This window comes from Gavia stellata, chromosome 16 (assembly GCF_030936135.1).
Source record: "Gavia stellata isolate bGavSte3 chromosome 16, bGavSte3.hap2, whole genome shotgun sequence".
Lineage (NCBI taxonomy): Eukaryota > Metazoa > Chordata > Aves > Gaviiformes > Gaviidae > Gavia > Gavia stellata.
In genome coordinates this window covers 8,362,499-8,390,293 of record NC_082609.1, presented here as the reverse complement: position 1 = coordinate 8,390,293, position 27,795 = coordinate 8,362,499, and the positions used below count along the sequence as shown (strand labels likewise).

At 55.1% G+C, this 27,795-nt stretch overlaps 1 protein-coding gene across 3 annotated transcripts in view; it reads right to left on the bottom strand.

The window, feature by feature from the left end:
- Positions 1–5,378: 5,378 nt before the first annotated feature.
- Positions 5,379–27,795, bottom strand: part of LARP1 (La ribonucleoprotein 1, translational regulator) — a 42,792-nt gene continuing 20,375 nt past the window's right edge. Inside the window, exons 3-20 of one of the 3 annotated variants that reach the window (XM_059825663.1) lie at positions 17,689–17,750; positions 15,964–16,029; positions 15,004–15,175; positions 14,257–14,388; positions 13,910–14,053; positions 13,026–13,188; positions 12,579–12,723; positions 12,181–12,355; positions 11,138–11,307; positions 10,473–10,832; positions 9,132–9,255; positions 8,338–8,543; positions 8,135–8,241; positions 7,598–7,749; positions 7,164–7,308; positions 6,814–6,923; positions 6,188–6,315; positions 5,379–5,604 (exon numbers count right to left, since the gene is read on the bottom strand). In XM_059825663.1, coding sequence (XP_059681646.1) covers positions 5,383–5,604; positions 6,188–6,315; positions 6,814–6,923; positions 7,164–7,308; positions 7,598–7,749; positions 8,135–8,241; positions 8,338–8,543; positions 9,132–9,255; positions 10,473–10,832; positions 11,138–11,307; positions 12,181–12,355; positions 12,579–12,723; positions 13,026–13,188; positions 13,910–14,053; positions 14,257–14,388; positions 15,004–15,175; positions 15,964–16,029; positions 17,689–17,750 — 2,783 coding nt within the window. In that variant the 3' untranslated portion in view covers positions 5,379–5,382. Of the gene's footprint in view, positions 5,605–6,187; positions 6,316–6,813; positions 6,924–7,163; positions 7,309–7,597; positions 7,750–8,134; positions 8,242–8,337; positions 8,544–9,131; positions 9,256–10,472; positions 10,833–11,137; positions 11,308–12,180; positions 12,356–12,578; positions 12,724–13,025; positions 13,189–13,900; positions 14,109–14,224; positions 14,389–15,003; positions 15,176–15,963; positions 16,030–17,688; positions 17,751–27,795 lie in introns of all 3 variants that reach the window. The other 2 variants (XM_059825664.1, XM_059825665.1) reach the window with 2 other exon arrangements.

Genomic DNA, 27,795 nt, shown 5'->3' with positions numbered 1-27,795 from the left:
GTTGGGACACACAGGGTTTGAGAAGAGCCAGCACATCGAACCATCACCCCTTTTGCTCCAGGCAAGCGAGCAGAGGGCCACCCTCGCCAGGGTGCAGCTCAGCAGGGGTTTCTGAGCCACAGATCCAAAGGTTTCCAACCCCAACGGGACCGGGACAGGCTGGGAGAGGAGGAGGAGGAGCGGGGCTGCATCAGGGAGGCTCGAGGGACCAAGCAGTGCCAAGCACCCCCTCCCGCAAGGGACACCACTGGCACAAGCCAGCCCCTATGCAGGGCTGCCACCCGGAGAGTGAGCCACAGGGGAACAGCACGTGGACCCTGGGCTTGCCCCCAGCACTCTCCTGCATGCCGCAGGGGGCTGGCTGGCACCCAGGGTGCTCCCCGCTCCTCTGGAGCTTCCCACCAAAGGGATGCGCTTGTCACAGATACATCGGTCCTATGTTCAAGTGTCTGCAGAAAGTGAAACTGTAAACTACTCATTGAAACGCTGCCCTCCAGCCACGCGCTCTACACCACCGAGATGAACATTTTTTTTAAAGAAAAAAAAAAAAAAAAGTCATTCATCTATTATTACCTGTATTGGAAACCTTTTAAAAAAAAAAGTCAGTGAGGCATTTAACATCAAGTGTAGCAACCCTCTCAAAAAGAGCCTAACATCCATTTCAAAACAGTGACAAAGTGACATAACCAGTCTCAGAGGAGACAGGAGAAAATAAGCATCGCAAACACAGCTTGCTACATTTACAGTTTTCCTTCCCCCCCCGCCCCCCCCATTTGATAAAATAACTGGAAAGGCATTAACAGCTAGAAGGCCCCCTCTGCACTGCCATGCTGAACGTGTACAAACACGTGGCAGGATACTGAGGTTAATGCATCATTTTGTTACAGTACAGTCAACCAGTCCCAAGCAAGACGAGCAGTTGCTGAAACTCCAGGGACCCCAAGGGCTACAGTGACAAGCCACCATCGGGGGTGCGAGGGGGGCAGCAGGAAGAGGGACAGACAGGCAAACAGAGCAGCAAGATTATTACTTTTTTCTTTTTTTTTGTTTCCCCAAATGAGCATAGCAAAGCAACAAAGTCTCCTCCGAAACACACCTTCCACCTCCACTCCTGACCCCACACCAGAGCTCTGTACCCATTGCAACAGCCTGCATCCCAAAGATGGGCTGACACACAGAACTCGACAAGGAGCCCCAGCTGTAGCAACCTGGGACCTCCTGAGAAGAGGGGCAAGATGTGGAGCGCTCCCCCCGCTCTGCCTGCAGACCCAATGGCCTCCCCCAGCCTTTCCGAAAGCAGCCGGGGCTCCCCTCCAGCCGTGCTGGTGGCTGGGCGCCAGCACCGTGCAGCCCTCGCGACCTGCAGGACAGAGCAGCGTTCACAGGCGTAGGCATACCCGATCACTCAGACCACTAAAATTAAAAAAAGCACAAAACATGATCGTGGTGAAGCACCCAAGCTAAAAGCAAGGCCAAACTCCCTCCTCAGCAGGAGGACAAGAGCTTCCTCAAAAGCAAAACTCCTCTCTGCAGAGCCGTCCCTTTGTCTGGCGGTGAAGCACACACGGCCGTGTGCGATGCCTTCTGTATGCAGCAAGAGGGAAAGCGCCTCTGCAGACCTGTCCCCCGTACTAGCCGTAAGACAGGGGAAAGCCTCGCTGCGGTCAGCCCTTTCTCAGCACGGCACTGGCCATGCGCTCTGCAGCCCCGGCCTTGCCATGGCCACCGTGCAACACAGGGGTGCCGGAGGCTGCCCTGTAACCAGAGCACCGCGGAGCTCCCTGCCCTCTGCCACCACCCACACCGCGACCGGTGGGCATCGCGCCCTGGCAGAGAGCAGAAGTGAACGGCCCCGTGTTCCTTCAGTCCAGAGGAGGACAGGCAGAAGCCAGCAACGGCTACCTCACGCTGTCACGTCTGTCTTGTCTTCGCTCCCTGGCTACGCTCTGCCCGACAGTAAAACAAGGCACACAGTCCGCAAATCCGGAGGGCGGTGGGACCGCTGGGATTGCTCTTCTGACCCACCATCCCCTGTTTCCCAGGGGTGTTTCACACGGGGCCCTCAGCCACACTGATGTGACAAACCACTAACTCAGCAGAGGGGGGGAAAAACCTCTTCCATGCCAAGACTAGAGTCTCAGCCTTAGAAATTAAAAAATAATTTAAAATCAATTCAGATTTTGGGAAATTTCTTACCTCTTCTACCACCCAAGCAATTCCACAGTCTGCTCCACAAGCAACAACTCCACAGCAGGAGCTTGTTCCTCCTCATTTCCTATTCCATTTGTTGCTAAAACGCAGACAATTAGCTTCAAACAAGAACACACACCGACAAAAGAGGCACAGGGACACAGCAGCAAGGACCACCCGCAGCACATCCAGACCCACTTCCACTTGCGAACAACCGGCAACCCATCTCCAATGTCCTTGATCAACCCCCATCTCCAGCCTCCGAGGCTCCCCCTTCCCAAATCAGGGGCAAACCCGGCCGCATCCATAACCTCAGAGATCTGACTCCAGCTCACAAGAGAGGGGAAATCCAGAGATAACAGTCACAGCCGCAGCGCTGTACAAGTGTTACTTGCCCGTCTTGCCCAGTTACCGCCCTGCAACCCCAGAGCGCTGCTGCTGTAACAGAGCAAGCCACAGACTCAGACACGCTGGCGTGCTAAAATCGGGCCTGCGAGCGGTACCAAGCTGCAGGATGATGTTGCAGGGGCAGACAGACCAGGGCAGGATCACACCACCAGGAAACGGCAAAGTAGCAGCTACCCAGCCTCACTCAAACCCAGCTGTGCTTTCGGTTCTAGCAGCAGTTCACGAAGCTGCTCCACGCAGACCAGCCCACCTCCTCCCCCCCACCCACTAAAGCAGCATCTTCGACGCAGTGTCAGTTCGGGAAGGTGATAACTTCAGCCAGGGCCCCACGAGCATCCACAGCCCCTGCTGATCAACAACTCGCCCAAGCTCGCCCTCTTGATTTCCAATCTCAGCTTCTGGCTACTCACATCCACCTGCCCCGCAGCAGTACAGGGACTGCCCGGGAGCGATGACTCCTCCTCCCAGCTATGAGACGCAGCACTAGATCAACCGGATACTTTGGGAAAACGCTGTTCATTACCAGCTTGTGATTTTGCACAGAGGGTAACGCAGTTGGCTGCATCTTTGAGTAGCCCACTGAGGTGTCTGCTCCGCACTGCATGTAGGAGCGCACTTTGCAGCTCACAAGGACAGGGTGCTGGAGCCACAACCAAGCCAGCTGCAAAGCAGGTATCCCAACCCAGGAGATGGAGCACAGCAGCAGCGAGGCAAGCGGCTCTGGCTGAACAGGAGCTTCTACCCTTATGGTGGGAGCATGACTTTCCAGCACTACTTCTGGGCCCCAGGAGCAGATCTCACCCCTCTGACACATACCCCTGCACATGGCCACGTGCTCATAAGGGAATGCAGCTCACGAGCCTGGGAAGAGTTTGCCTACCAAAGCCCACCCGGTGCTGGGCAGAGAAGCAGAGTAAATGCCACAGCAGCTCTGCAGCCATCCCCTTGCCTCAGCTGGGCAAGGAGCAGCGCAGTGTTATCTCAGCCATTGGAGATGCACAGGGGCGCTGCCCTGAGCGGGAAATTCCACGCAGCTGCCCGCCAAGACACAACACACAAGGAAAGCCAGGCGAGAGCCCTCCTTTGCTGGGCAGGTCTCCCGCTTGCACCCAGCGCAAGTCCCACCAGCAGCCCCAGGCCACTGACAGCTGCAGGAAATAGGTTCCCTGGGGCTGCGTCACTCCCTCATCAGGCTGTAGCATTAACCGGCACCAGGGACATGCCAGCCCTCCCCCTTGCTCACAGCAAGGGCCAGTCCCTCCAGCTGCTGTGATGGATCTCCCCACTCACCTCCCGACCACACTGGAGGTGCGGACCAGAGCAGACCGACCTCCCGCCCCAGCCTGCCTGGAAAGAGCACGGGGGTCCAAGCGAGGCCATAAGCACGTAGAGTCGCTGTCGCAGGGAGGATGCTACAATGGTATATACACAACGTAGCGGCTTCAACTACTTTGTGAGCACAAGTCTTGGATTGGACTGCCCTTGGCGCCTTCCCCCAGGAGAATCAGGGCTGGCAGGGGGTCTCCATGACAGGGGGAGGCATCCAAGCGAGCTGCAGGGTCAGAGGAAAGGCCGCGGGGAAGATCAGCTCGTGAGGAGTCTCTGGGCCAGGAGGGAACAAGAGCCCAGCGCGCCCCAGGGTGCAGGAAGCCAGTGAGCCTCCCCAGTCCAGCTCCACCATAAGGCAACATTTTTTTTTTTGTGGGTTTTTTTTTTTTGTTTTTTTTTTCTTCAATAATATTTCCAAGGAAGAAAGCAAAGGAAGATGTGTCTTTTTAAAGAGTTTGTTGTTGTTGTTGTCTTAGAAGGGTTTGTGGGGTTTTTTTTGTTGTTGTTGTTTCATTTTTCCCAAGGGAAAAGGAAGAGAAAGCCTCCTTTGGCAAAGTCCTGTCTTTGCACGCGATGGGCGTTCCTGGGGCAGCGGGTGCACCGTCCATGCAGGCTCGAGTCCAGGTACCTGCCGGCCTCCCACCAGCCATCCTCGCAGGAAGGAGTCAGAACAAGCCTATCCTTGGCAAAGGTCCTTTGGTTGACTTCCAAATTGTCCGTGATGGAAGGGAGAGGCGGGCAGAGGGAGAGCCAGACCCTCGGGAAGGTTGGAGGTGAAGACGCTGGGGAGGAGGGACCGGGAAGACAAACAGGGCGATGCTCCTATCGTGGTGGTCAGCGTCAGAGAGGCACCACCATACATGGAATGGGAGACATCAACCAGGTCATGGAGATCAGAGGCTCCGCAGCATCGTGACACACTGCGGCTTCAGTCCCCCATCAGGGAACCTCGCTCCTCTGAGCTTCCTGAGCAGGCTGCCCTGCAATCCGAGGGAGGACACAGAGGGGAGTCGTTGGGGCTGCACAGGGCAGACTTGTTTTGGTAAATCCAGACGAACTTCTAGCAATAATTTAAAACTTGATATATATATATAATAATAAAAAAATCTCCCCTTTCCAACCCAGCCAGAACATTTTTTTTGAAGAGACGCTAAGACATGAGTGTGTGCACAGGAGGGGAGGGAAGGGAAAGCAAAGGGTGGGTCTGCTGGGAGCGGGTCTGGCTCTGGTCAGGGTTGTAATAGCAAAATGGTGTTTTAGATTCAGATCGTCTTTGCTTTCCAGCCACAAAAGAAAAAAAAAAATCATGTGCGTTGGTTTCTCCCAAGCAACCTATTCCTGGGCACCCACCTTCCAGCCCCCTTCCTGTCTCACCCCCTCACGTCTCCCCTTCTCTAAGCCAGTCCCCCACCAACCCACCCCGTCCCCCGGCAGGAAGCAGATGCTGCAGCCTCTTTACTTCCCCATTGTCTGCGATTCTGCAGCCGACGGGGCAGGGGATTGCTGGCTCAGGTTTTTGGCATCCTCTTGTGCAGGCTGGCTGGGCGAGCTGTGGGCTTGGCTGGCTGGGCACTGGCTGACCGTTTTGCTGGAAGACTGGGATGGGTAGCGCTTCCTGCCATCTCCCCCTGACGTCGTAGGATATCTCTTGTGTCCACCTTCCTCCCCCATGGGTGGCTGGAAGAGAAGCACACCAGTATCAGCACAGCCTCCTCCAAATGCAGATGCCCTCCCCCTGGATCAGAGAACAGCCTTCCTGCAAACCTCCAGTTGCAACCTCTCTTCCTGACCCACAAGGAACATGCATACCCACCCCAAGCACACAGCTGCCCTCCTCTCCAAATCTACCGCTGCCAGATTTGCTGGCAGAAAGACAAACTGACTTCCAATCAAGCACAAGGGTGACAGCTTGCTCTTAGGCACCTCCGTCCCACACAGGGGCACAGTCCAGAAGTCCAGGAGCTGAAGCTCCACACAATTCTGGGTCCACTCAAGCCATCAGGACTCACTTTTCTCCTCCCTCCTCAGCCCATCAGAGAAAATTGGCTCATCTAATTCCCCAGGGAGCTGCTCTGAAGTGGATTTGCAATATTCAAACCCTGCAGCTTGCTCCGGGCCCAGCTGCAATGACAGGGCATGTCACTAGGTGTCACTGACTTCCCCCTGCCCGGCACCGCTTGGGGACCAGCCCCCAAACTCCTCTGTCCTAGGAGGGGGCCGAGGGGTGTTTGCGGGTGCCATCAGCATTGTGTCTACTCACATCCACTCGGAAGTCCTCGAGGCGCTTGAACTTGCTGAGGTATTCTTGCAGTTTGCTGTTAATGTCCAGATTTTTGGCTTTGGAATATTTTAAGAAGGCCCAGAACTTTTCCAGCCCATAGAGCTGTCCTGGAGGGGAAGACGACCAAATCAGATGTCAGCAGGATGAAAATCAAACCAGACGTCAGAATCCTTTCCTCCAGGCTTCCCCACAGACCTTCCTGTCCCACTAGTGGGCACAACTGAGGCAAGGTGAAGAATCTGGAGGGAAGCAACCTATGTCCGGGTACTAGGCAGCCCTCTTGACAGGGGATGGCCCCAGGCTCAGCTGACCTGGTGGTGACAAGGCTCAGCCACTGCAGGGCCTTGAGAAATCCTAGTGGAACCGGTGCCTCTAGAGGCCTCCCATTGTCCCCCTCCATCCCCCCAGCAGTCTTCAGGCCAGTGAGCATCCACTCAACCCTCTCCCGTGAAGCGAGCAACAGGACATGCAGCTAGTCCCCATCGCACACGTTGATGTACAGCATTATGTGGCTTCCCCAAAGTCATGAGAAGAGGCCCAGGGGCAGCCATGCAGCTGGGCTATGTCACTGCCAACTCCAGGGGAGGCAAAAAGGAGATACCTACCAGCTTCATAATCCTTGATGGTCTCTTCTTGAAAGTCCTTAAATATGTCTGGCCGGAATTTCTTCTCCAGCCCGTAGCTGTAGTATCTGAAAAGGCACTCCAGACCGTACCTGGGAACAGAGCAGCACGTGGTGCTCAGACACCGGTGCATGCAACACTTGGGCAAAGATGCTCTTGAGGCAAGAGCTGTGCTGCGTAGCAGCAGCACCAAAGTGACTGAGGGTGGCCCCAGTCCTACCTTTGAGAAAGGCAAAGATGTTGCCTTTGTTTGGCCATGAGCCCTGCAAAAGGCCAAACCCTTCTTCCCTCGCTCCCCTCCCAGAAAGGCTACTCTGCCCCTCCTTTCCTACCTGTATCCCTCCTTCCCGTCCTCCACAGCCAGTTGCTTGAACTCCTCATACATTTTCTTGTTGAAGTGATCTCGGAGGAAGAAGGACCAGAACCGGAAGAGCGTGTTCATCTCCTGGGACTGACCAATGCCCAGTCGTTTCCGCTCTGTTTTGGGAAGAGGGGATGATTACAAAGCAGATCCTCTCCTAGGGAGCCAGCTCTGCACAGGGGCTCGTATACAGGAGGGCCCTGTGACTACACCCATCCCCAGTGCTGGACACCCTGAGCCACAGCTCGTGCTCGCCACAAACTGTGGGGAAACATCAGCTGCCAGCAAGGCTGTCCTGCAGGACCCTGCTTATCTCCATGTGCACGCTCTGCCGCCGTACCCTGTGCCCCGACGCAGCAAAGCACAGACACCCTGCCCCACGCCTCGTGGGGCAGGCATCCCTACCGTTAAGGCAGCGCCGACGGTACTTGTGGTAGACATGTTGCGTGAAGCCATTCTCCTTGAGCAGCTCATGAGAAGGATGCTGAAACTTGGGCAGGGACTGTGGGGTGCAGCCGTAGCTTCCAACAGCCGGAGTCCCCTCCGAGGGGCTGGAGCTGAGCATAAGAGACTCCCGTCAACTCCCTTCCTTGGCATCACCCAGCTGACAGCAGAGTGGGGTCATGCTCCACCGTGTGGCACTTGTCTGTTGATCCCACTGACTCCCTGTGACTGTCTACTCTGGATTTGGGACCTAAGCCATGGGGTATCCTACTAGGAAGGGAACCAGTGTTCCCAACTGAGTCTTATCTCATTATTCCAAGACTTCAGACTTTCCTCAGCTCCTTCCAGTGGGCACAAGTTGGGTCCCAGCCCTTTCGGCAGCCACCTAATAGGAGACCTCCCCTGCAAGACCAGACGCTGCCTTCCCCCCTCTTTCCCACACTCGCTCCCTTTCCCCTTTCTGGCTCTTCCACAATCATGCACGCCCATCTCCGGTACCTGATGGAGGCAGTTCGGGGCCTGTGCTCCCGAGAGTCCATCACCCAGCCCACATGGCACTCCATCGGGGGGTTCGAACTGTGCCTTGTCTTCCTCTTCCGTGGAGTCTGCAAGACATCATGCATCAGGGACACGTCCCCTTCCTCCACAGGCCCCAGCTGCGAAACCCCAGCTCCCGTCCCACACCCCAGCGCTGGTCCCACCTTGGCATCTATCGTCCTGCCCTCTTTCACCACCGGGTAGAACCGGGGCGTCTGCGTCGGGTCCTTCAGCTGAGGCGTGCGAGGGGTCCGGGGGGTCCTGGTGTTGCGGTAGTTGGGAGATTCTGGTACAGTTGTAGGCAAAGACCGGGCAATGGTTGAAGGCTCAGGGACTCCAAACAACTTGTTAGCCAAAGCGTCTGTAGGTACTGCAGAAAGAAAACCCCCCACCCTGGGTCAAGCTGAGCTCTGAGCACAAGAGCATCACTACAGCCAAGGGACACCTATCTGGCAGACGGGAATCAGCAAGGGCAGGAACGCAAGGACACATCCCAGCCCTCTGAGACAAGCAGCTGCAAATCCAGCATGTCGCCAGCCTGGCCAGACAGCCCAAAGCCTAGCAGCAGGTCCAAGGACTGAACTTACAGGGATCCCACAAGGTACCTGCTTCCCAGTGGCTAACAGCAGCGACAAATCCCCCATCCCCAGAAGAAAGACAGGGCACCAGGAGCTGCCTTCCAGGTACTCAGAGAGGGTCCAAGAGGAAAGTCACATCCAAGGAGCTACAAAGTCTGCCAAAGTTTCCTCACTCAGCTGGGACACCCCTGCTTTTGGGCCTCCTCTTCTGGAGCCCCAAAACATTCAGTTAGAAGTGCAGCATTGCTCTGAGAAAGATAAACCCACATGCCTGTGGCCCCAATTCCTTCTCCCCAGCTGCTACCCAACCTCTGAGGACCTCTCACCACAAGGAATAGGGACAAATTCAGTCCCATCCCTTCATGCTCCCTGTCTCTTACCTTGCTGGAACCTGGGGGGACCAGGAGGGACTTCCTGGTTTGGATCCACGGGGGGCTCTGGGGTCAGGGTGTCAAACTGCTCCCTGCTGATCATATTCACCTTCTTGAAGTTCTCCACTTCTTGCTGCATTGGAAAAGGAAGATGATGAAGCAACCAATTGCCCTGTTCTGACCTCATCCCATCAAATTGTGACCATCACTCTGCTCATGCAACAGCCACAATGCTGGGAAACAAGTGCAGCCACAGGGCCTCGGTGCCCAGAAGGGTGACATGCTGCACAGAGGTAGGAAGGGAAGATGCAGACAACAGAAAACAGGGCCCTGCATCAGCCAGATCTGAGACACTTGATGCTCCCAAGCTTTCAGGGATCCTACAAGGCAGGTCCACTAATCACCGCTTGCTTCTTTCAAGCTTTTACCTGCCTGTGTCAGTGCCGGTGCAGCAAGGTTCAAGGCAAGCTTGGGCAGGACCCCACTGCGCCTGCCAACTTCTTGTGTCCCTAGAGCCTCCTCCCTACATACTCACCACCACAACGGCAGCGGGGCACAACACTCCCATGTATCTGAAGGACCCATACCCCAACACACACTGTCCCTCTGTCACCTGCTCTCCCCACACCCTCAGCTTCTGCCACCTCAAAGAGGAGCACTGCTTCAGCAATGTGCCAGGTACCAGACGTGGGAACACTGAGCCCAGCTGGTAGCTCCAATGGGCCATCCCACCTTGCAGCCAAAATAACTTCAGCTGCTGAACGAGCCTAGGCAAGTCCCCAACTGTGAGAGTCACCAAGCTGGGACTCAAATGTTTCAAAGCAGCAGATGGGCTTTCTATAAAAAGCCCAAGTCTATGCAAACCAGCAGCAAAGAGAAGAGCACTGGCCAAGTGCAGCCCAGACATCAATGAACCCGTCCCCAGTAAGTGCGGTCACCAAGGGACCGTGCCATGGAGCACTGGGCACTATAGACAGTGCAGAGACAACTGGTTCCCTCCATAGATCTGGAAGGATCAAACCTGCCAAGACCCTGGCAGACAGCAGAGCAATGGACACCATGTTCCAGGTCACCTTGTTGCCGGCACTTTGTTTACCTGGCTGCAGCCCTATGGCACATTACAGAGCTGTGTTTATCCCCAGCACAGCAGAGCATGACACCAGGAGCAAGGAATCCCGAGCTCTACAAGGGACTAATCTCAGCTTAGCTCTACCCTATGAGTGGGCTGTAACCTGCTGTACTGCCCTTTTTGCCCCGCACCACCAAGGTGGCCAGCCTGCTGCAGACAAAGCTCCCCATGAGGAGCACTGCACCCACATGAACTCCCTTCCTTGGATCAACTGCTCTCACCTTGATCTGCGAATACTCTGGCTCAAACTGCTCTGTCCACAGGTCCTGCTCGTAGTAGTACAGCCCATCGTTGATCACCTTGGCCAGCTCTGAGCTCATTTTAGCCCTGGATGTGTGGTTGCCAGTCCGGTCCCCACCAGGATGCCGCCGCAGGTAAGGAGGCGTCTGCGTCACGATGAGGATCTTGTTCACATCCCGATCGTCAATCTCGTAATCCGAATCTTCATCTGACCAGTCGGTGAAGGTGTTCTTGCGGCCGTCCATCTGCTCCATCTCCTCATCAAAGAGGAAGTCTAGCTCTTCAGGTTCATCTTGGTCCTTCTGCTTCTGCTGCTGTGGTGTCTTTGACTCCTCTGGTTTCTACAGGTAGAGGGGCAAGGGTGACACAGGGTGAAGACCACATAGCAGCACAAGCCTACTGTTCGGAGACCCAGCCATTGCTCCATGTTTCCCTACCACAGGCAGAAGCTGCCCATCTGGGGAGAACACATTATTTACAACACTGAGAAGCATCTCCAAAGGGGGTCAGATGGGGCCAGGAGAAAATAGGACATCACTCCCACAACCAACAGACCTTATCTGATCTGAAATCTGCCTACTTATGATTCAAGTCACCCAGACAACTGGGAGACCCCCACCCCAACAGCTCCTACATCACCACCTACCCTGGGCCTGGCTGGGGAGGGCCGAGGTCTCTTCTTCACTTCAATCCACGTCTCTGAATCCAGGTCTGGCAGACTTGCGGACAGGCCCTTGGGCATCGTCTTCAGGTTACTGACCTCCTCTGTTTTGGTGGGGACGGGGCTGGAGGGACGCGGGGAGCCAGGAGCAGACTCTACAGCCAACAAGAGCCAGAAGGTGTTTTAGAGGGAGGGAGGAAGCCTTGGGGGTTGTGTACTTAAAGCACCTGACCAAAGAGGGAGTTATTTTGGCAGCTTGGCACACCTTGCGGGACTAACTAGCATCCAGTGCCCAAGGCTTACCAGCACATTGCCCACAAGTGATGTGGGGAAAAAAAAATGTCCGGTTAAAGCTGTGATGCCAGTGGTGTCCACAGAGCTCTGCAGGTGACAGCATCCCAGACACACAGAGCCCTAAAGCAGGTGGCAACTCAGCTGCTCTCAGAGAAGCCTTCCCAAGGCAGCGTAGAGCCAGTGGGAACAGATCTTCTCCTGCCAAAACTGTTATGACAGCACCAAGAAGATCCTCCACTTGGCCTCTCAGGCCCAGCCCTGGGCTCCTGCCAGCCCCCATGGGATGGGGTGACAAGAGCAGGGGGCAGCCCATGAAGGACACCAGACCCTTCCCGAGCACTCAGTTGATAGCTCTATACCTGCTGCCCCATTTGTGCCCAGTATCTCCTCACCCATTAAGGAAAGGTTGGGTTCACAAGTGTCCTCTGCTCTTCCCAGCAGTGGTCATTTCCAGGCACAGCCAACAGACTTCCAGCAGGACTGACCCTCCCTGAATCCCTTCAGCCCCCATAAAGGAAAAGCCACAGACTCAGTCTCTTTCATATTTCCCCATGTACAGAGGCAGCAGCACTCTGGGGGGTCTGAGGACAGAGCCCATACCAGCTCCCACCACCAAGCAGAAAGCAAATGGCAGAGCCCTGCCCTGGGGAACACTCCTGACTCTCAGGGTCTCAGTCCTGCTGCAGTACCAACACTGCAACCCACACCTCCCTCCACATTCCCCCAGTGCTCACCTGTCTCTTTCTGGAAGCTTTGCCGGGGCACAAACTCAGGGCAGTTGATGAACTGTGAGAAGTCTGTCTGTGTGTAGTCTGCCATGGGAGGGCCAGGCAGAGCCCATTTTTCTGGCTGCTCTTTTCTCCTGATCTTCTCGTCCACAATTTCTACCACCTTGCTGTCCTTCAGAGCCTGGAACCAAGTGATACGCAGTTAACTGAGGGCCCTGCCTTGGCATGTTGAATGGCTCAGCCCCAGCCCTTCCTCCCTAGGAGGACCAAAGAGGAGGAGAGCAAGTCAAGGACAAGGGAAGGCTCCGCTTGCATCTCACCCATAGTCCATCTAGAAAACAGGCCTCAGACAGGGGTGGCGAGAAGCAGAACAAGAAGGGAAGTTCATCTTTCCTTGCCCTCACCTTGATGATGAGGCTGATGTCAGTGGTCAGCGCCTGCACCCGGTGGAAACTGGCAATCAGGGTGATGGGAAGAAAGCCGTCTGAGTCCATCTTGCGACGCAGGAAGAAGTCTCGCTCCAGGTTGTCCACGCTGAAGTAATATTCTCTGTACAGACAACACGTCAGTGAGAGGCAGCTCCAAGCTACCTTCCTCTGGGCACCCCCGAGGAAATAATCCCCCCCCCCCACCACCTCTGCTACTGCAAGGCTGAAGAGAGACAGCCCGAGGAGCCCAGACTTGGGGCAAGCTGGTGCTGTAAGCTGTGTGGCACAGAGTCAACACGCCTCAGCTCTAACCCTACCCACAGGGTTAGCTACGCAGTCTCTAGGGGGGGCATCTGTGAACATCCCACCACTAACCAACATCGCACCACCAACACTCAGACAAGGAGAAGAGGTGGTGCTTACATCTGCCGCTTGATGTAGTCCTTGAGCAGTTCCTGGTCCACGCTGTAGAGCTCGGCGCTGCTGATGTTGTCGAAGTAGTAAGTGATGTTGCTAGCGTACTTCTGGGTGCGGGAGCCATCCGAGCCCTCGAATTTCCGGTACCCATACTGGTAGTCGAAGTGCCCTGTAGGACACCAGTAAGGGTCAGCACAGACCCCCGGGATCTGCTAGACAGGCTGCGCTGCCAGATGGGGCCAGACTCCTGCACAAATAGCTCCCTCTGCACTGTTCCTGGGGCCCCCATGGCACACCACAATAGGGCATCACTGACCCACATCCCTCATCTCAGCCTTTGCTGCAAAAGGGATCCCAGTGAAGCCTCAACACATCAAGCCAAAGAGAGGCCAGGAGCCCTCTCACCCAAGAACAACTAGACAGCCCAGGCAACACAAGAAGGCCGAACACTGAAGCTGTGTCAGGGTTAGCAGAGACACTGCCCTGCCAAAAGCCAGTGCAGATGCTCTTCCCCATCCAAGCCAAGACTCCAGCTTGGCTCTCAACATGACATAAAGCCTACGCAGAGTATCAGCATGCTTCAACTCCTGCACACAGAGGTACTGCAAGGGGCAGAGAACAGGTGGAAGAGCTTAGCCTGAGTAGCGGGAAGACATTTGCCTTTATTAAAATACTAGGAAGAATAATTTGCTTTTATTAAAAGCAGCTCAACAAAGCAGCTGGGATGACCTGCCACAATATTTCCCTGTATCCCTACAGCACTCTGCCCTCCCCAGCCCACTTTGGAGCCCCAGGTGTCACACACACACATACACACACAGAGCCCTGCACACTTCGGCACATGCCCTGTTTTCTCCCTACTGTCACAAGACCACACATACAGTCATCACCTCCTCTGCCACGGCCCCGGCCCCTGCCACGGCCCCGGCCTCGGCCCCGGAAGGTCCCTCGCACAGCTCCTCCCTCGCTCTTCACGCTGGAGGTTTCGTCGTGGTCCTGCCAGCTGCGCTCGTGCTTGTTGTCGGGGTGCCAGCCTGCAGCAGACAGGGAAGGAGAGGCAGGAGAAGAAGTGTTACAGGATGATGGCATCTCCCTGGAGCAAGCCCACTGCCCCCAGAGCCCTTTGAACACAGGAAGCACCCCCACCGCCCCATGCCACACGTGGGCATCAGGGCTCACCCTGCTCACCCTCCTCCCCAGAGGGCAGGGAGAGCAGGTCCCCAGCCTGAGCCCCCACCTTTCAGCTCGCTGCGGTTGTTGGAGGGGTGCCTGTGCTGCTCGTTTTGCCGGTTGTTCCGAGAGGCCGTTTTGTCCCTAGGCACCTCTGACTTCATGTCTATCTGCAAAGGGACCCACTTGTGTTTGTTGCCTGCAAAAGGACAGGGTTTGCGTGTGACACAGGTTCAGAGAGCATCTGCTTCCTCCCCCGCAGCCCCTTCTTGCCACACAGCCCCCATACATGGAGAAGAGAAAGCAAGGGGGGCCTTTTGGACTGACCCTGTCCTCAGACATCCCTCCAGGCCTCAGTGGATGCAGAAAGGCTCTGACCAGGACTCTCAGGCATGGAGGGACATAACACAAAACTCCCCTGTTGCTTCACAGTGCTTGTCCTTCCTCTGCCCCTGTCTGCCTGCTGAGACTCAGGTCAGACTGAGCCCACGTGTCAACCACAACTGATACAACCCACAGTCAGGGGCTTTTCTGCGCCACCACAGAGCACATGTGAGAGGGCATAGTCTGCCGTGCTCCCCAGACAGGCACACAGATGCCCCTACTTGGGTCCTGCTCCATCTGCTCCTACAAGAATTACACTTTGTCCCATCGAAGCCTGCAAACACCTTTTCACCACAGCTGTACCTGCACTGGGACCACGTCCCACAGCAAGGCACCCAGGGAAAGCGGTGGATGCTACCACCTGGCTGTGGGTCGCAGAGGGGGAGACACACTGAGCCCGGTGTACCGTCCCTACCAGGTCCTGCCTTACCTTTCTTTTTCTGGGCTGACTTCTGGTTGTCATCATCACCGTTCTTCTCCTCCCCGGACTCATCCGATTTGGTTTTCAGGCTCTCTTTGCCATCGCTCCCATCCCCTTTCTCCTGCTCTTTCATGTCTTTCTTGACAGGCAGCTTTCGGAGGGACGGTACTTTGTGCGGCTGCTGGAGACACACACCAGTGCAGGAAAGATGTGAGAGGTGGGAGAAATTAAGAGCTTGAGGCTCTGTGTCCTGGCAGGGGCAGGAGGACATTGCCCTAGGCTGGGAGCATCCCTGCTCTGCACCTCCCAGAGCTGTCCTGTTCCTGGGGAAGAGCTTATGTCTGAGCAGGGCAAAGGGCTCTACAGACGCTGGGAAGTGCTTGAGCTGAGAAGCAAGCCCCAGGCACAGAAGTTACCGAGATGAACGTCAGGGAGGCCTGGTGCTCCTGGATGGGGGTATCCAAGGAACTGGACTGCCCCAATGGCAAAAGGGCGAGTGACCCTCATGCTGTGACAGACAGACAGGAGCTGGCAAAGCAGCATCCAAAAATAGAAAGGTTTCAATGATACCAATGTCTGTAAGCAGGAAAGGAAGCCCATGCCCCACGGGCACACTAGCCTGTTCTCATGTGTTTTTGCAGTTTCTCCCATAGAAGTATTGGCTTTTGCCCAGGCCCCTTCTTGCACTGAGCAGCCCTGAGGAGAGCGGGTCTGGGAGCTGCCCTACCTGCTTCACCCAGCCCAGGGGTTTAGACTGGGCTCCAGGCTCCCAGAATAGCACTGAGGGAGGGAGCCCGATGCACGGGGCAGCCCTAAAAGGAAATCCCCTGCACGCTATTCCTGGCTGCCGCCTCATTGACACTCAGGACCCCAAATGGCCTGGCTCAGCCAGCACTCCCAGCATCGCAGAGGGACAGGAAGGTCTGCAAGGGCCTTATCCTGCTGACTGGAGAGATTCTGTGTTCTCACCTGGATGCTCTTGTGGGCTATTTCTCCAGGTGTCGGCCAATTCGTCGCATCACCGAAGTCACCAACCTTGTATCCAAAGAGAAAGGTCTCATTAGCGCACAAGCTGCAGGTGCCGTTCCCTGCATCAGCAGCTAGAAGCCTTTCCAGCCACAGTCACAGCCACCACCCACCACTGTCCTACAGACAGCTGTCCCCAGGAGCTTTGGGGGTGACACCCAAGCTGCATATACCATAGCCCCTCTCCCCATCCAAGCAGAGCCCCCAAATTACTCCCAAATAACTGCAGACAAGTTTATGTCTTTCAGGGATTGTAATGAGGCTGCCACCAGCCCCCTAAGCTACCTGCCTCCCAGCTCCCACCAACCTTTTTGCCCCAGCAGCAGCATTTGGCACCAAGCCACCCAAGGTAACTCACTCATCATAGGCATTGTCCCTTGGACAGGGAAAGCACACAGCTCTCAGCATCCTAAATCCACCTGAAGCAACCACATCCCATTAAAGAAGCTGCTTCCACCTAGTGGCAGGTCACAGCCAGGCAAAGCTTCACTTAAGTGCCCAACTGCAACTGAGTGCTGGCAACAACAAAGCAAAGGGATCATCATGTAGTAAAACTAGTGGGAAAATTCAAGCAGGTATCTGATGGCAATGGCAGCTCTCTCGTTTCAGATGCCCTATTGCCACATGGGGGTCCACCAGTCACTTCTCTGTTAAATAAGTGACCTGACCACTACCATAATTTCTACCTCTTCAGGTTTCAGAGAGGACCTGCAGGACAGAGAGGAAAGGACCCAAACAGCTGCCCAGGTACACGATGAATAATGACTGGGCACGGAGTTTAAGATTATCTGGGCACAGAAACCCCTCCTTGCCCCTATCGGGTTATTATTTCTAAATTAATTTGGAGTCACGGAGTCCCCCATGAGATCACGTCTCTACATTCAGGTGCCGTGCTTGTCTCCCCAGGAGGCAGGTTTCCTGGGAAAACCATCTCCAGTGCAGGGCCATGCCTATTTCACAGACAGAAGCACCTTCCATCCCCAGGGCCCTCCCCTCCCTGAGATGGAACAGATAAGGAAAGTCACATCAAGTTTCAGATGCATCTTCACTGGCTGCTGGGAGCCAACACCGACAGCCCATGTCCCTAGCTGTGCCCCAGCTGCATGCAACTTCCTCAGAAGCAACTGTCCCTCCATCACATGTTGATCCCTTGGAACAGACTGCCCTGGTTCCTCCAAAGGAGTCTCTTTGTTTGAAATCAATTATGCTGGCTCTCTGTGTGCCAGTAAAGAACAGATTGCACAGGGAAGAAAGGACCTGCAGACACAGTGCTCTATCACACCACCACCCTGTCTGCACTGCAAAGCAGGGCACTGGCTAAGTCCACAAGGGACTTGGGATGTCCTTGGGGTCAGGGGAGAGGCTTTCCACATCCAGCGCTCCAAGGGCCTCCCTGCAAGAGGGGAGGTGAAAAGGTCTCCCCTAGCCTAGCTGGGCAGAAAACCAGTCCAGACAGCATGCAAGACTACTAACACACTCAAGAGGAGATAGAGAATCAGGATGTTCTTCTCCACGCTCTTGGAAGTGGCCAGGCCAGCACGTCAACCACTCCACAACAAGGCTTGCAAAGTAAGCGGTCTGCTCACCAGACCATCAAGATGCTTATGCAGTGCTGACAACTGCACCAAAAGCTGAAGGCCAGAGAGGGGTTGGCAGGCACAACCTTACCTTGCTTCCTTTCCGCTGTCTTGGGTTGGCAGCCCTCACCACTTTCGCAGGAGTTGTATGTTCTGCAAGAGGAGGAGGGGGAGAACAAAACTGTTAAAACACACCTGAGGGTTGTGGAAGTGTTAGCTCTGAAGGGAGGCAGGTGGGAAGCAAGCCAGCTCCCCCTTCAACAAAGGAAAGCTAAGAGGAAAAGGTGAACAGAGAACAGAGCCAGCTTCTGATCTGGGTCTCAGAAGGGCCCCATCAAGATGAGAAGACACCTGATCAATCCAGGTGGCCAAGAAATGGACCTTTAACCCCGTCCCACTGCAGAAAGGCACTCCGTGACTTAGCTCAGCCCTCCCCACTTGGCCCTGCCAGCCAGGGCGGAGGGTTGCAAGGAGTTCAGCTCTCTCTCTGAAGCGCCACACAGAACTTGATCTGCTGTTATGCACTGCAAAACAAACATGCCCTTGAACAGGCAAGGCCCATCACTGTGCCAATGTGCTCGGCCCTCCCCAGGGAGCAGAGGAGGGCTCTGACGGAGGCAGGCGAAGCCTGCAGCACATGGGCACTGCTTGTCTCGTGCTTTGATCTTCAGTGCATCCCAGTACGGGGCAGCAAGTTCATGAGAGAGAACGTACAGAGAGAAGGAGCCAGATCTGGGAAGTGCCTAAATCCTGCTACAGCCAAAAGTATTTAGGCACTTGAGTGCCTCTGGGGTGTTTTAAGGCATCAGAATGCAACTGTTGGGGTTCACACCACCATGGACCTCACACAAGACCCGCAGCAAGTCGAGACTTCAGCCCCACCATGACCTATCCTGGCTCCTCCTCACACACCTCCTTACAAGCAGAAGAAATTCAACTTGTTTTCTCCCTCCCAGGTTTGGCTGCAAGGACTCTGGATCAAGAGCAGGCTCATGCAGGTAATGCACAGAGTCCAACAAAGCAGCACGCTGCTGCCTAACACAAACCAGCCCCATAAGGACCATGCACAAGGGTCTCCTCCACAACAGTGGTGCTCCACAAGGAGAGGAGAGCCTGCCAGCTCCTACCTCGAAGGGCAGCCCATGCCAGGTGCCACACATCCAGCAAGAGCAAGCATACCTGCTGACTCCACTGGCTTTGTTTCAAAGAAAAGCACCCCAGACTGGGGTGTGGGGGTGAGGGTGGGAGGGAGGTGAAGAGAAGAGCCCCGAGGAATGGCAGAGGCTATGAGGGGACGCCCCGGGAAACACCCTGAATAGCCTACCCAGCTCCACTCAAAGCTGGCTTTGATCTCCTGCATAAGGCAGGACAACTTTGCCTAGATGATCAAAACCTGTCCCCTTCCTAGCCTCGAAACCTGTGATTCATCCTGCTGGCCCAGCCTTGCTCAGAGCTGGAGGCTTTGAAGTGTCAATAAGGCAGAGTCAGACATGGCAGGATAGAGTCACGTGCACTCCCCTTCCTTGGTTCCCTTTCCTAAGGCTCTTGTGTGGGTATTTCACCCCCAGGAGAGCCCAAGCTCACAGCTGGATCCCCAAATCCTCCTAGGACCTCCCCAGCCTACCTGCACTGCCTCCCCCCACGAGCAGCGGCAGTCCCACGTGTCCCTCATTTATTCCATGTGCACCTCATTGAGAATCCGGGTTCCACGGCACAAAGCTCGCCACAAGGCTTTTAAACTTCCCTGCTAGCGTAGGAAGAGCAAGTGCTTTCAAAACAGCCCCTAAAATCCTCCACTCAACGCCCACAGATGTCACCAACCAAATATAGCTTCAAAAGGCACCAAGTGCTACAGCACAAACCCACAGCCAGCCCAGTTTTCCACAGGTATGGAGCACCCCTGCCTGCTCCAACAGCACTGACATGCCTGGCAGCACGGAAAAAAAAAAAATATAACTGAACTTGCTCTGCAACCTGATTAGGCACCGATCTCTCTGGCTGGGGGAGAGCCGGGCTCCCTCTCTCACTGAAAGCCTGTCACCCAGGTGCCTGCTCCCACCACACTGCAGCCCCGGGGCTTGCAGCAGTGGCATCCAGCCCTCATTCTCTAGTGAAAGAGGACGCATGGACACAGGCTGCAGGGGTGGGTGCCAGGTACTCCATCAGCTTTGCGGGGGAGGGAGGAGATTGTTTGAAACAAGTTCTGCTACTTCCTTATCTGCAAGATAGGAACAGGGATCCCTTATCTAGCTGAGATGCTGAGAAGACTAATTAGCATTTGCAGAGCGCTGCGGAAGACAAAACACAAAGCACAGCAAAGCTGCAGCCTGGCAGGGAGGCTGCTCCAGGGAGTGCAGCCAGGCCAGCACAGTGTCGCTAGCATGGATGGAGTTGAGATCTGCAAGTCATGGTGGAGCCTGCTCAGATGAAGGCAGGAGACCAATGGGGTGTGACTGTGCTAGCAGATAGACAGACAGACACACCATCTGCGGAGTCAAGAGCCATGGCGAGCAAAAGCTGTGCATGTCTGGCACCCTCCAGGGCACATCAGCCTAACCAAGGGCCCCAGTTCCAACCCATCAGCGATTCTGTAGTCAAGCTCCTGGACATCAAACCCAAAACTGCTCTTCATGTTCCCTTGCAGAGACTCTAGCAAACCCAAGTGTCTAAAAAACCAAACCCAAACTCAACCCACCCAAAACACATTTAGGCTAATCCAGGTGCTCAGGCTTCAGAAGAAAACCTTCCTACAAGGACAGCAACACATCTTGTGGTACACAGCTGAAAAGACCCCCTGCCAAACCCTGCTGCAGGAAAACCCCACTGCTCTTCGTCACTGCATCAACCTGGGAAATAGGGAGCAAGCGAGTGTTGCTCACCCCCACACAGGAGCTCAGGACAAGCAATGCTAGCAAGGGATACTAGATACTGCCCTGGTTGAGAGCACAGTCCTTAAAAGCTGCTGACAGATGTCTCAGACCTCCCTGCATTGCACAAACTTCCCTTTGAATTTATTTGGTGGCAGTAAGTAATTTTCAGTTCCACTAGCACTGCCTGACCGCCCCTCCCCACCAAAAACCAGGGCCCCTGCATGCGAGGGGACAGACAAAACAGCTGCAGTGGGAGCCGGGCCTTCAGTGGCGTGAGACTGGCAAGGGGACAGCAGGCAGGGAAGGAAGGAGCAGCTCTGCCTGTGGCTGCAGAGCAGATGCTGGCACAGTCAGGAACAGAAAAGAAGGTCTCGAGTTTTGATCTGCTGCCTGCAGCCAGAACCAGACCATCTGCCCTTGGCTGGGCAACCCCACGAGGAGGCTATTTCTTAACAAACAAGGGGACAAGGCACAGCCAAAGCATTCACCAGCTTTTGACACTTGCTCCTCAACACACCCGGCAAGCACCAAGGGCAAGGCTCTGCAGACACCTTGTGCTTTCCTTCCAGCCCGTAGCTGGCTGTGGTACAGCAGCCCTCGAGGTGGGAAGCTCACAGAGAGTGTCCAGGTGAGCAAACACCTGGTACCTGGAAGGAGAAGAGCCACTGCACAAGGACCAGACAGCCAGGGCAACACAGCAGCTCCACAGCTAAATCTGCCCCTCCAAGAGGGATACATGCCATAGGACCACTGTGCTCAGCCTAGGAGACGCATTTACTACGTTACCTGGGGAAATTAAACCCAACACCCGATGGCCTGCCTTTTCTTACATCCAATGCAGCTTGTAATGGATTTTTAGAGAAGGCGAAAGAAGCGGTGGAATGAATCCGCAGGGCTGGGCAAAGACCTGGTATTACACAGCAGAAATACCTGCACCTCTAGCAAGAAAGCTGTAGTGCCTGCTCCTGGTGCACCACTCACATGCAATGCGGACAAGGGCTCAGAGCACCCCTACACCAGCTGGGACAGCCTCAGAGAGCAGCTCAGGCTCCCAGCAGGAATGCAGAGTCCTCAGCTCCGGCGTGCACTCTGTCCCTGACACAGCACAGCCCTCCTCCCCTGGTAGCCAAGTCAACAGAAAGGAGCCAGCCAGCCCCCAAGCTGCTCCAGCCCACAGCCTGGCACCTAGGAGAAACTGCTGATGAAGGTGGTTTTGAAGCCAACAGCCCGGACTTTGCGCTGGAGAGGTTGAGGAAGGAGCGCATGCTCCACGTCACAGGTCCTGCTGCAGCAGGCAGAGCTGAACTGGTATCCCAAGTTTCCCCAGAGTCCTGGCAGGAGCCTGAGGGTGCCACACAGGACAGCCAGCCATGCACCCAGCGGGATCCACTTCACCACTCAACAGTCTCCAAACGATCCTCCCTCCTCCCCAGACTCACACTGGTAAGGACGGCAGCCCACACCCAGTGCTAGGGGACAGCTGTGCCAGCAATGCTTCTTCGAGGTCTGCAGGTGAGGAAGAGCAAGTGCAGCCTGGACAAGGGCAAGCTGAGCCCTGAGCAGGCTGGGGGTCTGGTCAGGTTACAAGCTAGAGCAGGAATAGTGCCCCAGCCAAAATGACATGGCAAGCAAAAGGTATTGCATTAACCTCCTGAGAAACCAAAGGCCACCCAGGTATGACAACTGCTGAGAAGAGTAAAGATAGAAACCATTAGACAGCTTACCCCTAAGACGACTACTACTCGCTCACACTATTTGTACATACATGCTCCTTGTCCAGGCACTGACAAATCAGCCCAGGGATTAGCCGCTTCCCCCAGAGGTAGCTAGCTCCTTCAGAGTCTTTACAGGAGCGCAAAAGAGTCCCTCCTGGGGTACGATGCACAGGACAGACGTGGTGGGACAGCACTGACCTGCAAGGCAATTCCCATAAGAAAAAGGGACCCAGCAGGCAGCCAGCCATAGCCAAGCCTGCCAGGATCCCACTGTGGCTGCAAGAATCCCCTTGCTAATCCCAAAGGAGACCTAGGGAGCCAACAGAGAACAAATGCATGAAGGTGTGTCCCCACTTTGCCAGCGTGGGAAACTCAGGGCACCAACCCTGTCTCTGTCCTTCCTCCACGTCTCAAGCAAGCTCTCTCCCAGAGCAGCCTGATCCACACAGCAGCAGGGGCAAGACATTGATTGAGGCTCTCCCACGGCACCCATCACTGCCCACGTACTCAAACTCCACAACTTGGGAGTCTGAGTCTGACTGAGCCATCAGGGGACACCGCTGGTACGCTTTGTGCCCACCAACACCATGCCTTCTCCAGAGACATTTGCAGGATCAGTCCTGCAGGCCAGATGCGACCCAAGCTGACAACAGCCTTCCCCCTCCCACCAGCAGCAGACAGTGCTGAAGGTTTTTCTTGTTGAGAGCCTGTCCCACAGAAAGTCCCCCTGAAGTTACAGGCAGAGAAAGTCCTGAGGAACAGGCAAACGCTTTCTGCCCACCACCCAGGTTTGCTGCACCCATTTCTTCTTCAGCAAGATGCCAGTGATGAGCAACACATCCTTCACATAACAGGGCTGGGAAGCACAGGCAGCAGGAACTTGGTCTCCCCAGGGAGCGATTTGCTAGCACCCATCTGTGCAGAGAGAGGTGCAGATAGCCCCAGAGACCAAGTAGCAGCTTCCACCTCTGCCTGCCTCCCAAGGAACCACTCCCAGCACCGGCCTCAGCCATGTGTCAGAGCTAATGCCTGACTGAGATGGGAAACGCTTGCCTCCGCAGCTCCATGCGTAAGCGGTTTCCGCCTGGGATTTAGAGCACTGGCTGCTTGGCATGCTCACGTTTTGCTGAAGACATAAGGTACACAAAACCAGCAAGGGTCAGGCCAAACTGGGCATGCAGACTGCACATCCTCTAGGTTTGTAATGTTTCACAGCTCTGCCTCCCACCAAGTCACGGTGGTAGCCAGAGAAGCATGCATGGAGGGGGAAATCAAGGGAGCACTGGGATGGAGTTCTCCAACAGCTTTAAATGAGACACTATCACAAGGGCATCTTCCAGCATAAAGGAGTCTGTGTCTCCACAACAGGGGCTCCCATCCGCTCCTGGGGACCGCAGAGAACCACAGTGGGCTCCACTGCTTGCAGCACATGGTCTTACGGCTCCCAGCTGGCAGCACAACACCTGGCCTTGTCTACAAAGGCAAGAGGAATATTTGCAACACCTCTGCAATATCAGAAGTTTAGTAGAAATGCAAGAAAAACTGCTGTAGAATGGGCAAGGTCAGGACCAAGCAGAAGACCGGATGCTTAAGCTGCATGGCTAAGCGGGATTCAGTCTTGTAAAGCATGTGGGAAGCCTGTTCAGCAGGCGCAAGAGACAAGCTGCAGGCACCATGGCTCAAAACCTTCCAAGCAATTTTCTGCAGCTCCCTGGCATACAGCTCCACCTTACAAGCCCTACTGTAACAGCAAAGGAAGCGGGGAGCTGCCTACACTTCTCTGCAATGTAAGCTCTGCAACTGCTGCAAAGATCACTTGCTAAAAATAACTTCAAAAAGGGCATCTGACAGCTCCGCAGAGAGCATGAGAACACTCCCACCTGGGTGTCCTAGGCAGGCTCCAAGAGCTTGGGAGTTTGCCCTGGAAAAGTGCGGGGAGAGAGACCAGGGTACAGGCAGGTTCAATACAGCATGCCAGGACAGCACCATCATCTGCTGGGAGTGTAGGCACCTGAGTTATATTCCCAGCTCTGCAAGCCCTCACATCCCTCCGCTGATACTCCCAAGACAGTCCTGGAGCAGGGGGAGGTAAAGCAGCTCAAGGCACTTGCAGAGCCTGTCTCTCTGCTGACAGCACCCTACAGGTAGCACAGACCTGCAGAGACCTTCAGAGCAAGAAGGGGCATCAGACGCAACACAGGGAGCTGACAAACAACATTGCTTTTTAAATGCACCTAACTGTTACAAGCTCTGCACACACAAGTTACTGCAGGGTCTGACTTTTATTTCCAGGGCGGATGAGGGGCAGGAAGGGTCTGGACTTACCAAAGATGCATAACCTTCCTCCCCGTAGCCTTCCAGTCCAAGACAAAAACCCTTCAACTTGTGGCCAAGCTACACTCTGGAAGGAGCGGGTTAAGAAATGCCAACGGGCATTTCTAACATTAACAGCAACAGTGAGGGCACCGTGGATTCTTCCTGGCACAGACAGCTACTATTAGAAGGTAGCAAATGAACTCCGTCAAGGGCAAGTGACATCTTTCCACTGCCTTTTCAAGCAATGCTCTTCCCCGAAGAGAATTTCTAGGAAACTTTTGTCACACGATCCACGCTTATGCACCACACTGATCCCCAAGATGCCAGGCTCAAGCAGAACAAGACAGCACAGGAACCCACACAGTTTTCCAAGGAAAACCAAGCCCTAAACTAAGGGGTATCTGCTGGGAAAGCCAGTGGTTCCCAGACCCCAGGAAGCATCACACTGGGGACCCAGCTGACTGGACTCCAGAAACTGTCAAAACCAGGGAGCTGGGCTGGCTCAGGTCCCCACAGTTGCTGAGCCACCCTGCTCTCCCTGAGCAGGGAGAAAGGCACCCATCACCCTACTACCCCTGCAGTAGAGGCTACTCCAGCACCTGTGCCTGCAGCTTGTCTGGTGCAGACAAGTCTCCAGCCAGCAAAGCATTCAGCCAGCAACTCCTCTGCCATCACAGAAGAGAGAAAAGCCTCCAAGGACACCTGCAAACACTCCATCAGATTAAATGGTTCAGGGAGAGGGGCTGGAAAAGCCAGTGGCTCTACGGGGCAAAGGCTGTGTCAGTCCGTCACGGGTGTGCTGGGACCCCTGAGAAAAGGCCTGAGTTGATCCAGCTGCTGCTCAGGGCAGCAAGGCGCAGCAAGGACACCTCGGCACTGCGAGAGGAGGGCACCCAAGGCAAGGCTGCAGGGGCCCAGGGCATGCAGGCAGGCCAAATTACGGAGGAACCAGAGGGTCAGGCTCTCCTCCAAGCCGGCTCAGAGACCAGCTCATAGTTCATGACCTAAAAAAAAAAAAACCATCAGTGGTGGAGGAGAGGGAGGGGTGACATGAACAGGAACTACAGGAGAGCAAGGACAGACACACAAGGCATGGCAGGACCCGCGACTCAAAACACAGCAAAAAAAGAAACCCCAACCCACTCACCTTTGGGGGCAACTGTTTTGCAAATTAAAAGGGGGTGTCCACCCTCTGCTCCTGCTTACCTCTGCTGCACCACTCTGCCTGTTCTGCCAGGCTCTAATGAAAAGCTAGTTAACAGTTAATTATTACCCATTCAGACACACGATCCCCTACTCTGACGGACTGCCGGCCGGGAGGGATAAGACAGTCACGTGATGCAAAAATCCCGGCCTTATGAAAGCACAGGCAACTATATTTAGTCGGAAAAACGATGACCTAGCGAGCCCGCCCCTCCCTGGCCCCCCCTTGGAGGAGCCAACCTGCCACCTCCAGAGATCTGACCTCCATGGCACCCGGGAAGTCCCTTGTCCAGCCAGGAGTCGTAACACCAAGACAGGGACGCCCGGCACAGGAGCAAGCCCAGGGTGCATGCACACGCGTGGGCTGTCCGGGGCGGGGGGTGGGGGGGGCAGACCAGTATGCAGCCTGTGCCGGAGGGACCTTGCCTCCCCATCCTCAGTGCTGCGCAGCGGGTCACCTTGTCAGCAGCAAAAGCTGATAAGCACCAAGAGCAACAAACAGGGCCCAGCCCAAGGTCCTGGGCCTTATCTTGAAAACAGGAGGCACACTGGGAACCTGACCAGTGTGACCAGTGCAGGGGTGGCATTCAGCAGCAACAGTCTGGCTGCTGGCCTCTGCACACCCAGGGCTGGCAATGCTCAGAGCTGGCGATGGGAGTTTGCCTCGCCTGGATCAGCCCACCCCTCTCTCCGCAGAGCGGCTGGGCAAACGAGACAGACATGGCCATGCTGACAATGGAGAGGGAGCAGAGGCAGTTGTGCAGCAGTCACACATGTGCCACAACCATGGAGAGAAGGTCCAGAAGAAAGGTGTGCAGCAACAAAAGCCAAGAGCATCACCCGCTCCCCCTCCCACTGCAGCAGAAGAGCTTCAAAGGAGAAAAAAAAAAAAAGCCTGAAACCCAGACATCATTAATCCCTGCCATCAGCAGAGGGGTGCTCTCCGCCTGCATCCCGCTGCAGCCGATGAGACAGCACAACCAGCAGTGCCCGTAGCATGAGCAAGAAGAGGTCACCGCGTTGCTGCCGAACCCAGGGCATCACACTGATGCGATCCCTTTAATGGCTGTCACCCCCTTCTGCAGCTGCATCTGGGACTTGGAAGCTGACAAAACTCTTCCTGGGAAGCATCTGGTACTTCTCACTGTAAATATTTAACAACGAAGAGACAGGAATTGAGAGCCAAGCGCCTGCCACGAGACCCTCCAGCTCCACGCACTCACGCTGTCTAGGACGGGACTGTGTGGCTCCCGCTGCCTGTGCCAGCGGAGGGGGGCGAGGGGTCGTACAAGGCAAAGGTGCAAACTCTGCACAAAACATGCCTCTGGAAAACCTATCACCTCCAAGAAGAGAGCCAGAGACTGCGTTTCTAGAAAGGATACCATGCGGTAATTTAACTAACATCATTCTTAATTCATCCCCGCTCTGATTCCTGTACTCAACTTTGGCTACTTCTGCAAAGGGATCTCTGCAGGACCAGCATGTCCCCTGTGCAGTGGCCACTTGCAAAGTGACTGCTAGACCTTGCCCTCGAAGCCTGCACCAGGTCAGCTGCAAACCTGCCTCCTGGACTGCATATAACAAAAGGAGACTGAGCAGCAGCTCAGCTTGCAAGGCCAAGGAAGACAAAGCCACCACCAGGCAGAAATCCAGCCCCATCTCTTGGGGTGGGGGAAAGCAATAGGAATTTGGTGGTAAGACCAGGCGCAGCAAACAATTCCCAGGAGTTTAGGGAGGCCAGACCTAGGTCACCAACTAAGCAGGGTGTCTCCAAAAATGAGCTGAAGAAATCCTACATTCCCATAACCCCTTGGATTGAACTAAACACAGGTATGGCAGCTTCCTCCCACTGGCAAATCCAGAGCATTAAAACCGTGACAACGAGGCAGCCAGATATCCTTGCCATCTTTCAGAGCAGGCAGAAAGGCTCCCTTTTTGCTACTGAAGGATTACTGTACCTCAGCCGAGCTAATTTCAGGGCATGCTCTCCAAGCACAAGAAACAACATCCTCACTTATGCCCCCCACCTTAAGCCAGACACAGTGAAATTCAAGATTTTCCTAAATAACTTAGATATGGCAAATGCTGCCAACT